The 17,500-nt window shown below is 39.6% G+C and overlaps 1 protein-coding gene across 7 annotated transcripts in view; it reads left to right on the forward strand.

Annotated features, from left to right (window-relative positions):
• The first annotated feature begins 1,558 nt into the window (after window positions 1–1,558).
• The window catches only part of NEK7 (NIMA-related kinase 7), a 71,537-nt gene continuing 55,595 nt past the window's right edge, over window positions 1,559–17,500 (forward strand). For 6 of the 7 annotated variants that reach the window (XR_774101.1, XR_774099.1, XR_774100.1 and 3 more), the window contains exons 1-4: window positions 1,559–5,867; window positions 7,356–7,416; window positions 7,876–8,070; window positions 14,027–14,111. Coding sequence is in view for 2 of the 7 variants with exons in the window: in XM_010563405.1 (XP_010561707.1) it covers window positions 14,055–14,111 (57 nt within the window). In the remaining 5 variants the exon portion in view is untranslated. The remainder of the gene's footprint in view (window positions 5,868–7,355; window positions 7,417–7,875; window positions 8,071–14,026; window positions 14,112–17,500) is intronic. The other variant, XM_010563406.1, reaches the window with a different exon arrangement.

The following is a 17,500-nucleotide window of genomic DNA, read 5'->3' on the forward strand; positions in this document are numbered from 1 at the left end:
CGCCGGGGGCCCTGCCCGGCGGCGCCGTCTGGCCACCTCAGCGCGCCTCAGGCCGCCTGTGCGGCCCGGCCGTCGTGCCGCTCGCCGCGGCCCCCCGTGCCTCTGCCGCTGGCTGGGCACTGCGAGTTAGTGCCGCAAGCCGAGCTTCTTTACGTGATGTTTTTCGTCGTTTCCAGCGGGTTTCCTCCAGGCTCCTCTGCCCTCCTCTCACCTGGGAGGTTGGTGTCGGAGGGATGCTCCGCGGGGCAGCCGAGGGGACGGCCCAGTCTGGAGGCTTTCACACAGCGCTCAGTAAAAATAGCATCGTCACTGGGATCCGCGGCCCTGTGGGAGTGAGTCGAGAGAGCCCACCGGCCCAGGCGGCAGCCTGCTGCCTCTGCCCCGTTCCCTCCCGCCCGGGCAGCCGCCGGCGGCTGAGGGGAACCGCACCAGCAGCGCCGGGGGCAGGCAGGAGGGCAGAGGGGGATGCCGGGCCGCCAGGTCCCCTCTTGCAGGTGCCTGCGTGTCCTCGTCACTGCTCTCTCCCACGGCTGCCGGGTTTGCCTTGCCGCATCGGCTGGTGAGGCTCCCAGGCGGTGGCGGTGCCAGTAGCTGTACGAGGCTGTGAGGAGCTGAGGCCTAGTGGGAAGCGCTGGAAGTGAGGCATCCTCCATCTGTTGGGGTTCCCCCGGCTTTTCTGTTTACCTTGCGTAAATTACCAATCTCGGTTATACTAGTACTGGCCCCGAATTCCATTTTTTGTCCGTGAGACCTATACCTGCTTGGCTTTGAGATTCAGAAGTTCAGAATCTTGTTCTTTGGGTGGAATGTGCTTTGTTTTGCTCTGCATTTCGTGAGGAGCATCACTTCTTGAATGGTAAAACTACTTAGGATGTTAAACCTACATCTCCTAAAAGATGATGAGGGGTGTGCGTGTGCATTAAATCGCACAAATATTTGATTCTTGATATTGGAAAAACTATTTCTTAATTTTTTTAACTTCTTGCACCACCTGAATGATAAACTTTTGCCACCTTTGAAGTGGTTTGCAATGGCAGCATTGCATCTTGAGAAAGGTCACGCATGCATGGTAATTTTGCTGAATGTACTGGATATATTTCCTGTGTAAAGTTGTATTACAAGCTTGAGATGCAGAAATTACAGTGAATGATACGTTAATCTGTAAGGTAGACACTTTGGATGATTAGATGTCAAGTGGATATTTGCAGCTCCACTAGATCAGGAAGAATGAAGTTGAAAATATTTTACTTTCAAGGCTATCTAGGAGGCAATTCAGTGTTGCAGTGCTGTAGAAATGTCTGTATTTGACATGTTGGGACTTGGGTTGTCTTGAGAGAGATAAAATGCGGTAGAAAATGGTCATTAGTTTGTGGGCTGTGAAAAACTTAGGCAGAAGAAGGAAAACTTTCATGTTGTGGAAAGAGGGGAACTTACAAGCAATGTCTGACAGCTCTAAAGTAAGAACTTAAAGCTCTCCAAATTTGTTTGTTTTTTTTCCTTTTTTGTGGAAGAAAGACTATATTAACAGTACTTATTCTTTAATTTCAGAATTTGAAGATATAAATATCTGAAGTTTGGGTAGATGACTTCTCAAAGCACACTTAGCGATTTTCACTGTAAGGGTAGAGATACTGCCTTTGTCACAGATATCTTGTGTTCAACATAACAGTTATTGGAATAAAAAAAAAAACTTGAGAACAAATTAAGGAATTCTAGCCACCTAAAAATCTTTTTTTGGTTGACTTATCACAGTGTCTTCTAGGATCTACAAGAATTAGACAAGTAGAATCTCATCCCCACCATAGAAACTTGTTTCCAAAGAAGAAAAAAATCTAACATTTTAGAGTTCATCTGAAGGCCTGTGAGGGTATGAGAAACTCAAATGAAAAATAGAGTACAAGAAGTCAGTTGCTCATTTTACTGTGACCTGGGATATCTTCTGAATTGTAAGATAGAGCCATATAGCCCACCCATACCTTTTTTTTTTTCTGCAACAGAGTTGAGCTCAGTTGCAAAACATAGCCAGTCCAGTATATTTGTCCACAGAGACAATTTGGTGAGGCCATTTGTTCATGCATGCAAAACCCCCTCATATTTAATAAACTTAGTACAATATCCTGCATTTACACTAGCCCTACATTCAGTTGTATCACCATAAATGCCTTGTTGCTTTCTGAAGTTTGATGTTGTTCCAAACATCTGTGCTGAATGGATGAGTTCATGTTACCTTGGAAAGTCTCCTGGGAAAAGCCAAACTGCAGTAACTTCTTCTCTACCTCCAAAGGAATTTTTTTGATTATTTGAGGCTTATCCAAAAGTTCCTCCTGATTCCCAAGGAGCAGTGCTTAGGAATGATGTGTAGTGGGGGATTATCTTGTACAGGTTAATACTATGGATAGTCATATGAGTTAACTGACTAATTTCCAGAAAGTTTGTTTGGTCTAGCTATGTTCCATGTGCTTTGCAACAGAGATGAAAATAACTGACCAAAATACCAAAGTGGTGATAAGGGCAGCCTTTAAAGCACTGATTTGCTGTATTTATCACCATTTGACCCCCCCGGCCACACAGGAAGGAACTCAGCCCTAGAGTGAAGTACAACATCACTACCCGTTTCCTTTTTAGTAAGTATTAAAAGGACTCTTCCTGTCAGGTTAGTTAAGCTGAAGAGAAGCAATGCTATTAAAATGAGTTGCTTCTCTGGTGAAGATAATCCTGTGTGTTTGTTGCTGGCATGTGAAACATAACTGTGATTCAGTCATGATTTCTGTAGCTAGAAAATATGCAGTATATTTCAAGTACCCTTATTCCCTGTTGGGCAAACAGAACACATGCTTATGTAAGGAAATTTGTTATAAAATTTTCAACAAGGCATTAAAAAGAGGAATTTGTAAGAAAATACTATGAACAATCACGTTAAGACCTGATTGCACGTAGTTAATCTTGTGATATTATTGACTTCTCACTATTGATTATAGGTGACAAAGTAAATAGACTAATTGCATCATCTGTCATTTGGGAGTTTGCATTCAAGCCTCTTTGCTTTAATCTGCTTGGAATGATTTATAACGAAGTTACTGCTGTCTTATTTAATAGCTAGATCTGTGTTGGACCAGATTAATTACTTTACAATGTCGTAAATGTACATGTAAAGCTTGTAAATTAGATCCTTGCTGAAATCTTTGGGAGAGGTTTGAATTATGTGCTGTGAAGTGTTGATGAAACAATCTTTTTCAGTTCATTTTAATCTTCTGTCATTGCTGTATACAGTTTACAAAATTATTGATTCCTTGAAAGCTGGAAGGCAAAAATATCACAGGTGAACTTAAAGCTAATTCTAAAGTAAGTAAAAACTGGTGGTGGGAAAATGCATAGCATTCTATCCTGTAGAGGCCCTTCTTCTTTACCCTTTTTGTCCTCATCTGAGAGCAGATCCAAAAAAGGAGTTGTCTTTGCAGCAGTTAACTTCCAGTACTTGCCCTGACCGAAATTCGGCACATGTGTTAGGTATGTGGGTTGCTTGTGAAGTTCATGGAGATAAGGTGAACTTCAGAAGAGGAGCAGCGAGCAGCCTGCAAATAGAGCACTTACTGTACAGCTAGTCATTGAGGATGCTCCAAAACCAGGAATGGGTCTTGCATGTTTTAGCCAGTGGTGGTTTAATGTAAAACATAGAAACAGCTGTGAACTTGAGTGTTGGCCTGCTTCTGAAGTGAGTGTGCTGGCTGCTAGCTGCTTTGCTTCTGGACCCAGGGATCCTGGATTGCTTGCTACTGTCATGCGTGGTTTCATGACTCAAAGGTAATGCTAGTCAGAGGATCACAGAAAGCCTGTTAAATATGGCTGGTGTTTCTCTTCTGATTCTGTATAGTGCTTCATTCATTTCATCATCTTTGGGGTAGTACAGATTTTAAACTATATAGTACAGATCTATTTTTTCAGCTTGCGAATGTGCATCTAACACCTGCAGTATGATATTACAAGCTGTTGTCTTGCACTGGTTTCTAAGATATTTAGATATTTCTTTAAGGATTATGCAGAATTTATTGTTAAGTGTGTTTTACTTCACCTGGAGTGATGGGGACATTATCAGCCATGGTTGTGGTACAGTTGTATGTAGCCAGCCTTCCAAACTGGGTGTTTTTTCCCTTGTGCATAGCAATAACGGGTTTGTCTGACAATGCTTCCAGACTTTTAATTTGTCCTGTGTCTTTTTAAACTCTTGTATGAAGCTCAGCTGTTTACACTTTTAGTAAATCTCTTCAGCATCTCTTTATGAATAATTTATTTTTACAGATGCATTTAAAACCATCCCTTTGTTAGGGAAGGGTCTCCTGCCTCTCTGCATACTGGAGTTGCAAGGTTTTGGGGTTTTAAGGGTTTCCAAATGATGTCTTAGCTTCCTCTCTCTGAAAATATTTGCTTTATTTTTTTCCAGTTTGACTTGTTGCCCTGGTTTATTCTCCTTCCATTTATTTTGTTTGCTATTTCTACTTTCCTGTACAGTATTTTGTTGACAAAACTCTTGGCTTGGTGTTGAATAAATTACCTTCTCTCTGTGCTGGCTCTTGCCTTCCTGTCATAGCTATTTTGAGTTTAAGTACTTGTTAGGTTCCCTACCTAAGGATAAAGTCAAATGAAGTGTGAGCTAATGTACTAGCGTGCTGTTGCCAGAAGGGAGATGTTCTGTTTCTTCTACAATCCCCTTCCTACATCTCCCATCTTTGAACTTCCCCTACTTATTCTCTGGCACTCAGCAGACTCCTGTATGCATTGATTCAGCTTACTGGTTGCAGAACATAAACCCAGCTGCATTAGGGAATTAAATCACCTCAGCAAAAAGTCCAAAGAGTTAAAGATGGCTATGCAGGATCATGTGGGAGAGAAAGACAGACCTGTGGTGTCACTGAGCAGTTAGATTGGCTTGTATAATTTCACGTTAGAAATGTAATTTGATAATAGATTTAACTGCTCTCAGTTGGGGCTGCTCCACCCTCAGCTATGTCTTCCCCTCTGTCTTTTGCCATCACAGTTATGTCCATGTCTCTGCAATGGAACAATTCAGGGAACTGAACTGGAAAGAAGTGACTTTTTGTCAAGGTTAGTTTTCATCTAGTTTCATTACCTTACCAGCAGTCTGGGTAGCCACTGGAGCCCCACTGGAAGGAAGAGGGTCTGGAAGGCATGGCTGAAGGCAGGGGAAGCAGCAGTGTCACATAATCAGTTCATGCTGTCTTAGAACTGCATCCTTACCGAGGCAGTAGCACAACGGAGGGTGATGTGTGCTGAGGACTTGCTTACTTGACAGTATTGTGGTTAGATAGGATACTTCATTCCCTGCAAAACTTTTCACTGTGACATGATCATGATCCACCTGTGTCCTTTATAACTGGGTATTTAGTATGAAGAAATGGGTTATCAAATTTCTTTCCAGGTGAATAGAAGTTAAATGAAAATGTAGAAGCCTGCTGCATGAGCAGTTTCAGTTCTGTTTCTTCTGCAGTTTGTATGAAATAACAAACAGTTCAAAAAGGGGCAAGTCAGTGCATGTACAATCCTTTGGGAGCACCTTGCAAGATAAGCAATCTGCTTGAGTGACGACATAATTGAAATGGAGAGCGAGAAGTAAACAAAATCTAACTTAAATTGTGCAAATGAATGAAGAGGAAGGGAAGCTGACTTGTGAAGCAGGAGAGCTTGGACTTTCATCGTCTAGTCAGCGCTGACAGAGAGCGAACTCTTAGTAGTTGGGGAATGACAGTGACTGGCATGTGTTTTCAGGGTTGGAATGAAAATATCCCCAATAAGTTGGGTCGAATGGATGAGGAAATTGCATACAAACTCTTCGTATATTCCCTTACTTTTCTGTAAGTAGATTTTATTTGTGTATGGTTACTTCTGCTCTTGCTAAAACCAACTCTTAACTCAGCTTAACTATCTGTGTGTGTTTTGTCTTCTTTGACTGGACCGCCCATGAGTAGGGAATTTGGACATAAGCTTGTTGAAAAATTCAGTATTAGTTATTTCCATATAGACAGATGATAGCTACTCGTATATAAACAAGAGATGAGAATTTGTGTTGTCCACATTCAAGGCTGTCCCTACAGAGGAGAGGAATGTCCTGCCATCCTGTGGGGAGTATTGATTTGGCAGCGTATTAAAAAATCAAAGGCTTTTAGAAGCTGTTTCTGAAATTAAGGCTAATCCTTCTTCTGTATATGCATCTATATTCAGTCACTTCCAGTGCTTTAAAAGTTGCAAATATAACTTTTCTCTGAAGTGGATGCTTCTGCAGAAAATTATACAAATGAGTATGTATTTTTCACATTTCAGAAGACTCTTTTTTTTGACAATGTGAAGCAAATACTTCATTTTTACCACTATCAGCTAATAGTAAATATTCTGTGTGTACGCACACATAGGTATATATGCATAATCTATAAATACACAGAGACACATGTATATATGTGTGTGCATATTTATATATTATTGTGCATATATATAAAATATGTGTGTGTGTATATATGTGTACTAATTGGAATAAATGACATATTTTACTGTGCTAGTGATTAACTTGGTCTTCCAGTCTTGAGTTTGCTTTATACCTTGCCAATTAAGGTCTTGATTGTCTTGGCAGAGTTCAAGTGAGTGTCAGCTTAAATGCATTTCGCTTTACTAATGTGTACATCTACCTTACCTATTCACAGAATGAGAAAAATAAACTGGTATGGTAGTTATTGGGCATATATCAAATATTTGTTCATTGAATAAGTAGTTTAAATAATCAGCAACTTTACAGCACTCTAAATTAAATAACTCACTGTAATATTTCATTGACAACATTATGTTGTGCGTTGTATGGTTCTTGTAATTTGTGATTAACAGCAGATGGATAAAAAGTTTAGTATTTTTGAGAAATAGACAATGTGGGCTGGGCAGGAGCATGACCAGTCACAGATCATGATGGTTAATGGAAAGGCATTGATTAGCTATTATTTTTAAATATTTAAAGTGTTTCAGCATTATTTTGTAATTTCTAAAGCTGTCTTTTAAGCTGAGTGTGTAACTTTATGAACGGATGGCATAGTAATGTGGGTGTATTTAACCAGATTTCATTTTAATGGTCTGTGTTAAGTCAGGAATAATTTACTGAAGAGACACTATGTATGTCCTGTGCTGCCATTGCTATTATTTGGAAATTTGTTTTTTCCAGTTAGAATCTCCTGCCACTCATGTTAAATATACCCATATTAAATATTGAGTTTAGACCGCCAGTGGTATAAAGGTGGATGAATAACTTCTTGAAATGTATTTTAGCACTTAAACTACAACCCACTTGAGTTTCATCTTTCCAGTTGCATTCTGATATGTGGGGGAAACCGCAACAAAACCAATTTGAAGAGAGCAGACTTTCAGGTAAACTGCTGGGGGTCTTGGTTTTCTTGTGCTTTTTGGAGGTATTCAGATACAGGAAGTATGTAAAGACTTTGGACATCTCAGCGTTCTGAGAGCTGCTTTTGGGGTACCAAAGGCTGTTGTTTTCTAAGTATTTCCTGGTCTTTAGCAATGCACTGAAAATATTGTCTATGAAACTGAAGTGACTTTCATTTTGCAAGTAAAATGTTTCTATTATAACATCAAAATTTATGCATTTTTTTCCTGTTCAATGTTTTATACAGAGCACCAGGAAAAAAATTACATTTTAATGTTAAAGAATTAACGATAGATTCACGTTCCAAGTTGGTTTGCTTTATTGGATATGACTTCTGGGTTCCTATTTGGAAAACTCATAGCTGTGCTGTCATTTAATGTAACGTGAATGATAAAGTTGGGATGCTCGGTTTACAGCTACTGACATTCTCTTGTTTCATCCAGGATCTTCCCCGTGTGTGTCCTGAGCCCCTGCCTTTAAAATCACTTTGAAAATTTGTAAACTGCAACCTGCACCCTGGATGCCAGCATTGAGTGGGCACTGAAGTGTTGATCAGTGTTGGTTACCTGACAAAGTGTGGGCCAGGTTTGACCAGCAAGCCAGATCCCTCCAAGTGGCCAACCTTTTGCCTTAAAGAGGTAAAGAATGACTCTTAAGGCAGTATGTTTTATAAACCAGTAGGATGGCTGTTTCTTAACCTGCTCACATCAAGCTTAAGGGCCAAGCTGTTATTGCTGAGTCTAAAGTTTATCTCCTCCCAAAAGGTATGTAGTTCTGATCTCGGAGCTGAGAGTTGTGGTTATGTCAGCATGGCTTTCCAGGTGACAGAGAGCAAAGCTGGAATTGGACCGGCATGCTGGGGCTCCCTGGCATTACTGGCATGCTGGGATTAACACCAGTGTGGTGGGTTGGGTAATTGTGTTTTGGATATTCAGTAAGGCATTTAGAAATCTAACCCCTTGTTTCCAGAGCACAGTTCTTTTAGTTTCAACCAGGGTAACTATTTGAATGTTTTACCTGGGTTTAAATTGTGCTTTTGGGTAGCTGAGAGTCAACATGTGATATAAGCAAATGGTAATATTCCTTTAGCCTGTATCCTTATATGGAAACTAGTCTTAATATATGTGGGTTTTTTTCTCAGCTGAGGATGATCCTTATCTTTGAACTTCATTAGTAAAGATAGCTGAAAAGTTTAGGGATCTAAAATTTGTCATTTTAAATCCATGTTAGATACTGAAGAATCTAACTTGACACCAAAAAGTAAGGAGTATGTAGTTGTTTCTGGAGGGCTTTGGCTCTAACCTAACTAAATTATGGTTGTACTTAAAAACTAAAAATACCTGCCTTAATTGATGGTGTAATCCAGAAGTAAACATAGTACATTCCATCGTTTGTGAACAGCAACTAAAGCGACCGTGTGCCTGATCAGTAGTACATTGTGAATAGTGTATCTTCATCTTTCTCTGTGTTAACAGTTATGTAGAGTAGTTATATCTATATTCTGCAGAAAAAAAGAGTAAGATTTTCAGGTTCTCAGCAGAACTGTAACACTCTGAATATTGTTTTTAGTATATACTGTTTTTAAATGTAGCTGTTTCTTCTTTGACATCAATTATTAAATGTCCCCACTTAAGATCCAAAATTAATAAACAAGTGTATAGCATGTAGCTAATGGAAACTATGTATCATTGAGACTATTAATGATGTTTTCTACAGGAAAGCATTGTATTTTTTTTGTTGTAGAACTGTAAAGCAATAACATTATTGCCTGAATACTGTGAAATGTGTTTCAGTTTGAATGGTTTATGGACTTTGACCTATGAATCTTTAAAAAATGGTATTTTAAAATATATTGCAGTGAAATGTCAGTGATGAACTCTGGGTCCTGTTCTGGAGTAGGTCCTCTGCTCTGATTTCACTAACAGTTATGGGTAGTCCCACTTCTCTAGCAGGCTGGTGGAAACCACCTGGAAAGCTGAGTGCTGATTGTGGGACCTGAGCTTCTGTTGGGGTGTAGGAATGCACCCTTGCATTTTGGGCTACTTTGTATCTTTGTACAATCTATCCCAGAGCTTTCACAGGTGGCCACTAAGAAAGTGAGTAAGGACAGTGAGGCCTGTATATGAAGGAAGGAAAAGGTGTTATTCCCAATTCAGGCAGTTGCAGTTTGATAGCCTACTTACTGGTGAGGATTTGACTTCCTTTTGCTGTCTTGTGGACTCTGTGCGTGGAGTAAATAGTGTCAGTTAGAGGAGTTGCTATGCAATTTCAATTTCAAAAGAAAAATTGGTGGTGGTGTCTGTATCCCCAGGTACTTCATCCTGCATCCTTGGAATGTAGGTGCCACCTACTGTTACGATCAACTGAAAAAGACAAAGATCGAAATACTAGTAGTTAACTGTCCTGGTTTCAGCTGGGATAGAGTTAACTGTCTTCCTAGTAGCTGGTACAGTGCTATGTTTTGAGTTCAGTATGTGAAGAATGTTGATAACACACTGATGTTTTCAGTTGTTGCTCAGTAGTGTTTAGACTATAGTCAAGGATTTTTCAGCTTCTCATGCCCAGCCAGGGCACCTGACCCAAACTGGCCAACAGTGTATTCCATACCATGGGATGTCACATCTAGTTTAGGAACTGGGAAGTGGGAGGAAGGGATTCGCCGCTCGGGGACTGGCTGGGTGTCGGTCGGCGGGGGGTGAGCAATTGCCCTGCGCATCATTTGTACATTTCAATCCTTTTATTACTACTGTTGCCATTTTATTAGTGTTACCATTCTCAGTATTAGTTTCTTCTTTTCTGTTCTATTAAACCATTCTTATCTCAACCCAGGAGTTTTACTTCTTTTCCTGATTTTCTCCCCCATCCCACTGGATGGGGGGAGAGTGAGTGAGCGGCTGTGTGGTGCTTAGTTGCTGACTGGGGTTAAACCACGACATTAACCAAGTCTTCTCATACCTGCAAAGTATTAGCAACTGTAACTGGAATATAAGATTTAGTGTATGTGCTTGTGTTCCTGTGATTGCTATCGTATACAGGCTGGGCTGAATCCAAATGATTTCATCTTCAAAATGATGAAAGTCATCTTTGCAACATAGATGATTCAGAGAGTCTTTCATTGTTCCTATCTTTGTGAGTGGTATGGTGAAGGCAAGGAGTCCTTTCCTCCTACATGATCAGTGTGAGAGCATTTAAAAATGTTAGTTATGTTTGGCACTTTGGAAGTTTTGAGTGGTGGTGGTATAGTTGGCTCGCCTCTCACTTCATCTGTTGTCTGTTTTCCATGAACCGAAGTATATCATGGTGATGGATTTGCAGAAGGTCATTGTATTGCTTGTTTAAAGAGGTGATAGAAGTGTCACATTTAGATGTGTTTTCTATTCGCTTTTCAATTTTAAACAAGCGATGACTCTTTGGCAGTATTTTTAGTGTCTTTTCACCATAAATTAGAACTTGAAAACCATCTTTGGAAGAGTAATAATTATTGTCTCAATCTTAAATTTAAAGATGATAAATATTATACCACTGTGTTTTGACCTCTGGAGTGTATTATCAAGGTGAGAGGCATGCCTCACTGTGAAAACAGTCTTCAAGCAGCAAAATCTAATACTTATTTATGTTGACAAACAGTACAAAAGATTCATTTTGCATCCTTGGCATTTTGTATGATCAAAATGCCAAATTACTCTAAAATGTGAATCTATCATGCAGTCTTCAAAGACAAAAACAAGTTAAAAAAAATAAAAGAACTTCCATATATGGACAGAAAATACTGATCTCTGCCTTTCCTCTGCAAAAGCGACAACAAATTCACAAGTTAATAAATCTTCCATGCTTCCTATGGTAGAACATTTGTTACCTCTTTAGTTTACTTGCTTTTGTTATAAAACCAGGCCACAGAGGGCAGAAACACTGGCAGTGGTAATGATAATGACTTCTCCTCTTTCTACTCTTTCCCCAAATTAAAAAACAAATGCCCCCCCCCCCCCCCCCCCAATTCCCAAACACTTCCAGTCAGTGCCTCTGACCATTCAGACAAGATGAATGGATTGTATAGTTCCTGAGTCAACATACATCATCTAAACATTTCAGCTTAGATTTCATTAACCTTGGATAAATGTCTGCAATAGAGGATAAAGAATTTTGTATTTACTTCTTTCCCCAGGGATTTTGAAACAAGTGTTTGTGACCCATAAGAATTACCTATTGGTGCATTACATGGTCAACAGTCTTCAATATGTAAACATATTAGTAAAACACGCTGCAAAATTTTCAGTAGAAATATTGATGCTATCGAAAAGATTAAAATTCTTATAAAGACTCTTTAAAATAGCACTTCAGAAAAGAATTTGTAGCATCTTGGCAGTGATAGAAAGATCTCTACAGCAAGAAATTAGCAGAAGATTCCTTAAGATTGCCATGCATTCCTCCCCTAGAACTTGCAACTGCATAAAACCCTGTGAAACTATCTGGGGAATTTAGTTGCAGTTTTGTGACAACAGTTTAATTTTCAGTGTTGTGTTATGATTTCTTGCCTTGGTGGGGAGGTTGTATGGGAGATGTTATAGAACTTGCAGGAAGTGTCAAAATTGATGTCCTAGGGCTGGCTGAAAAATTGCTTAGCCAGCGGCGTGCAGCATGTATCTGCTGTTTCCCCTTTTCTCGCGATTCTCATTCTGACAGTCTTACAAAGCTTTGCAATTCTTACATCCTCTTCTCTGCCTCTCACCTCAATTTGATAATTGATTTTTTTTTCTTTTTTTTTTTTTCCTCTTGACCTGCCTGAAATTGCTTTTTTCAGATCTCTTTTATCTTTGGATTAATTACACCTAATACTCAGGCAAAACAACAGAAAGTCTCAAACTGTATGCTTTATATGGGAGTACTAAGGATAGGAAGGCAAAGCTGTGGGGGCCCTTAGTTGCTCTGGAGGATGGCTGTGGTTTGGTGTTACAAATAGCTAATGGTACTGGAATGGCGTGGGGTGACTGCTTTAGATGGGGGAGTGAAAGATCACTAATGATTTGTTTTGTGCGTCCAATCCACTGTTTAATATGCTAGGGCAGTATATTGAGAAACTTTGCAAAACTGCTTTGTGATTATTTTATCTATTGACAATCACAATGATGCTGTAAGAATGAACACAAGCTATTTGTTAGAGTTTCTTAAATATTTTGCAGCGGGCTTTGAAAAACGTTTCTAAGGTTTGCTGCTTTCTGTTGGGAGTTATTTCTAACCTTTTTAATATTCTCTAAAGAAATTATTGAGGAGATTGATTTTTGTGTGTGTTTTTACAGAGAGTAGATTGTAGGCTTTCATGCTGAACTTAAATGCTACTTGCAAAATTTTTACTTATTCTAAAAAAAGGTTTGTGAAACATAAGTAGCTCTGTGTGCAGAAGGACGATTGCAGTATTTGAAGTATATAGATTTATCAGAATAAATTTATCACAAGAAATTTCCTGATGTTAAAGATTAAGAGGTATCAGGAAAGTGTTTTATGTCAAGCCATTTCTAGAACTTTTAGGATTTGGAAGAGGAAATAAGAAAATAAATAAATAATTGAAAAGGAAGAATAGTTTTCCAGTCAGGCACATGACTCTTGTTCCTCTGAAGGCCTTAGCCGGTTTCACCAGGTAATAGGCAGAAACACTTTGTGTTTGTGTGATGAAAAAGTTTTTCAGGCCTTGCCTCTCATTTGTATAAAAGCTTATTTCATTGTTTGCATTCGAAGCTGCTGGTGAACTTCCTGTTGTCTTCATCTGAGCAGAGATGGCCCTCACAGGCACCAATAAAACTGGGTGCTGCACCTGCTCCCACTCAACAAAATGTCGTGTAGCCTAAGAAAGGATTTGCTTAGCTGAGAAAAAAGCCTTGTGAGCATTTGCATTTTTGTCTCTCCTGTTCTTCCTAATAATGATTCCGCACATTTTGCAACCCTTTTTATTGGTGAAAGCCTTGTGTCTCTATCTAGGGAACTTGGCAGGCATCTTTCCTCCCATCTTTTTGATGGGATATGAGAGGTTCATAGTTGGGAATAGAGGCTGTGCTCCTAATATGGTATCTCAAAGCCCTCTTAGCTAGCTTGTCAGAATGCAATGAGTGTACATGTTTAGCTTTTTTCTCTTTAGATGGAACTACTCTTGCATACTCCCTAAAATCTACAGATAACTTAATGCAACATAAACAGTATGCATGCAGCAGTTACAACTTTCCTGCTGATCTGCTATTTCCCATGCTGCCCATAGGTCTGAGGTACTGGCCAGCAGACATCTGTGTAGTTAAACAAGTGGTTGGTGCCTCTAAAGAACAATGGGGTGATGCAGTTTTTATCAGACAAAACAATTAGTCTGGCTCAAGTAGTTTAATGCCCATCTTCTAATAATAAATTCAGATGTGTATAATGATGTATTTCGTTTTATAGAACAGCTAAACGTAAGAAAAAGTCCTTCCCAAAACAGTGCAGGGCTGGAATAGTTAAATGTTTGTAAACTGAAGCATGTGAATGAGAAAATTAATTCTTCAGTTCTTTTGCTGATGTTCATTGATCATAAATACAGATTGAATTACAGTGTAATGACTGTATTTCCCTTTTCAGGACATAAGGGACGCTTTTACGTGATAGAATGGATGAACAGTCACAAGGCATGCAGGGGCCTACTGCTCCACCATTTCAGCCACAGGTACTTTTTTTTTTTTAACAGTTACTCAAGACTGGATGCTATCATTTCTTAAATAGAAGAAGAGAGAAATTAGAAAACACTACTTCTTGTGGGGACAAAGAAGCTGTGAACAGATAGAGTGTATTCTGGTGATCTTGAAATTAATTGAAGTCCTACATTTCATAGAAAATAATTATTTTCATTTTTGCCTCCTACTGTTTCAATTGGAGTCGGAGTAGGAAGCAAAGATGAAGACAGTTGTTTTCCTGAGAAATGGTGAGCTGTTAAACACTATGTTTTAAAATTGTATTAGAAATACCATATTTATTTCAGACTGTTTACTTCAAATTTCTCTTCTTATGCTTCCTGATGGTGATATTATATGAATTAGTGCCATTGCCTGTTGAAACAGGTAAGAGAAATTCCCAGTAGCTGTAGTTCTGTTAGAAAGAAGATGCAGAAGAAATTTAGTTTTTGATATGATGGTGTGAAACAAAAGGATAAAGATTGATAAGAGTTAATATTGGGATGTTGCTTTTTGACATTTTTAGGAGGTAATTCTTTGAAGAGAATGCAAGAGCCTGTAGAGGAATACCCTAAATATTTCTTGTGGTAACCATTCCAAAGTAAAAGCCGGACAGTTCTTTACAGAGCTGGAACCTAAATTTTGTAATTTTCTTATTAACAGCATAGGTGATAGGGCAATTTGTGCCCTTTATTTTATAAAAAGTAAAGTGAATTCTAGCTTGTGAAATTCAGTAAATATACAACAACAGCAATAATCTTAGCTCCAGTGTTTTTATTATAGCATTGTGATAACAAAAAAATCTGGATTTAGTAGCATTTATACCAGTGCAAAACAGTTAGAAATTTAAGGCAAATGCGTAGCTATGCATACAGATATTTTGAGAAAATACATTTGTAATTTCAAAAAAATACAAAAAACAAAATTCATATTATTAATATCATGAAGGGTGCCCAGTATTATTACAGTTTTTTTTTCTTTCCAGACTGAAGAGAAAACAGAACACAGCTGATGAAGCTTTCTGTATTTCTGGGAAACCTTCCTATGTTTTCTGTTTGCTGACTACAAACAGGTTTCTGATTTCCTTGTCTATCTTCTGAGTATTTGAATACCTGCTTCTGATTCACAGAATCAATTATTTGAGGACTGTTTCAATTTTAGGAATATTACTTTAACCTACAAATTCAGTTTATGAATTCATACTAGTAAGATGCTTCTAGTTTTACTGTTCCAAGTCATATGGCTCATCTACAGATAACCAGTTTCCTCTGTGGTAAACTAAGGACAGACCTAAAACCAATACTGCTGTAATCAACTAGACACTTTATTGTCAGCTTTGATTAACTGTCAAGGATTTTCATAATCTGTATCTCATTATTATTTTTTAAAATCAATTACTGTTTAAGCTGCACTAAGCATGATTTTTGTGATTTGATTTTTCTTGAGACGGAAGGTTTTGGGTTTGTGGATCTGAGCTGGACCTGCATCAGCATATTGACTGTTCTGTATTTCAAGGGGAGCAAGCATGCTCTGATAGTCATATTGCCAGTGTAATACTAAAATAGTCATTCAGTGATGTTCTCGTCATGTTAATCCAAATTGTTTTTCCTGTGAGCCAGATATATACTATATACTTTAATTCTTATGGATTTCTTTGCTAATGGAGCATGCTTATGGTAGTGTCCTGGTTTCAGCTGGGATAGAGTTAATTGTCTTCCTAGAAGCTGGTACGGTGCTATGTTTTGAGTTCAGTATGTGAAGAATGTTGATAACACACTGATGTTTTCAGTTGTTGCTAAGAAGGGTTTAGACTAAGTCAAGGATTTTTCAGCTTCTCATGCCCAGCCAGCGAGAAAGCTGGAGGGGCACAAGAAGTTGGCACAGGACACAGCCAGGGCAGCTGACCCAAAGTGGCCAACGGTGTATTCCATACCATGGGACGTCACATCTAGTATAGAAACTGGGGGGAACAGGGGATTGCCGCTCGGGGACTAGCTGGGTGTCAGTCGGCGGGTGGTGAGCAATTGCACTGCGCATCATTTGTACATTCCAATCCTTTCATTATTGCTGTTGTCATTTTATTAGTGTTATCCTTCTCATTATTAGTTTCTTCTTTTCTGTTCTATTAAACCGTTCTTATCTCAGCCCATGAGTTTTACTTCTTTTCTTGATTTTCTCCCTCATCCCACTGGATGGGGGGGAGTGAGTGAGCGGCTGCGTGGTGCTTAGTTGCTGGCTGGGGTTAAACCATGACAACTAGTAATGAGAAGAGGTTACTGTACTAATTACTGATACATTTAGGAGAAGCAAGAACTGAAATTGAAAATACAGCAGGTCATGAGCAACAGGTGAGGTAATGATTTATCAAGAATTGTGTGTCAGGTTTTGATAAACCTGTGAATCCCTTCTAATTCTCTTGGTCATTGTATTGTATAAATATATGCTCATATTCATAGCAAATTAAATTACCCTAATCACTAAAAATTGTTGATGAGGAGCATGAGAATATCTAGCTAAACAGTATAATGGTTTAGCCCCAATTAATCTGAAAACACCATTTCACAAAATCACAGAATTGTTGAAGTTGGAAGGAAAGTCTGGAGGTCGTCAGCCCTCCTGCTCAAGTAGGGTCTCCTAGAGCATGTTTCCCAAGAGCATGTCCAGACTGCTTTTGAATATCTCCAAGGACAGAGGTTCTACAACCTCCCTGGGCAGCCTGTGCCAGTGCTCAGTCACCCTCACAGTGGAAAAAGTGTTTCACAATGTTCAGACAAAACCTGTGTTTCAGTTCGTGCCTGTTGCCTCTTGTCCTGTCACTGGGCACCATTGAAGAGAGCCTGGTGCTGTCTTTTATCGCCCTCCTTTCAGGTATTTGTATGCATTGATGAGATCGCCCCTGAACCTTCTCATCTCTAGGCTGGGTGTTCCTAGCACCCTCAGCCTTTCCTCATATGAGATGCTCCATTGCCCTGATCATTAGTGGGCCTTTGCTGGACTCTCTCCAGTATGTCTATGTACGGGTGGCCCCGAACTGGACACAGTACTTCAGGTGTGGTCCCACCAGTGCTGAGCAGAGGGGGAGGATCACCTCCCTCCGTCTGCTGGCAACACTCCTAACGCAGCCCAGGACACCATTTGCCTTTGTTGCTGCAAGGACATGCTGCTGGCCCATGTTCATCTTGGTGTTCACTAGCACCCCAGGGTCTGGCCTGTAAAGCTGTTTTCTAGCAGGTCAGCACCCAGCATGTACTGGTGCGTGGGGTTATTGCAGCCCAGGTGCAGGGCTTTGCACTTCCCTATGCTAACCTGCATGAGGTTCCCGTCAGCCCATTTCTCCAGCCTGTTGAGGTCCCTCTGGATGGCAGCATGACCCTCTGGTGCATCA

The sequence above is a fragment of the Haliaeetus leucocephalus genome, unplaced genomic scaffold (genome assembly GCF_000737465.1).
Source record: "Haliaeetus leucocephalus isolate CR32 unplaced genomic scaffold, Haliaeetus_leucocephalus-4.0 Scaffold166, whole genome shotgun sequence".
NCBI classification, from domain to species: domain Eukaryota; kingdom Metazoa; phylum Chordata; class Aves; order Accipitriformes; family Accipitridae; genus Haliaeetus; species Haliaeetus leucocephalus.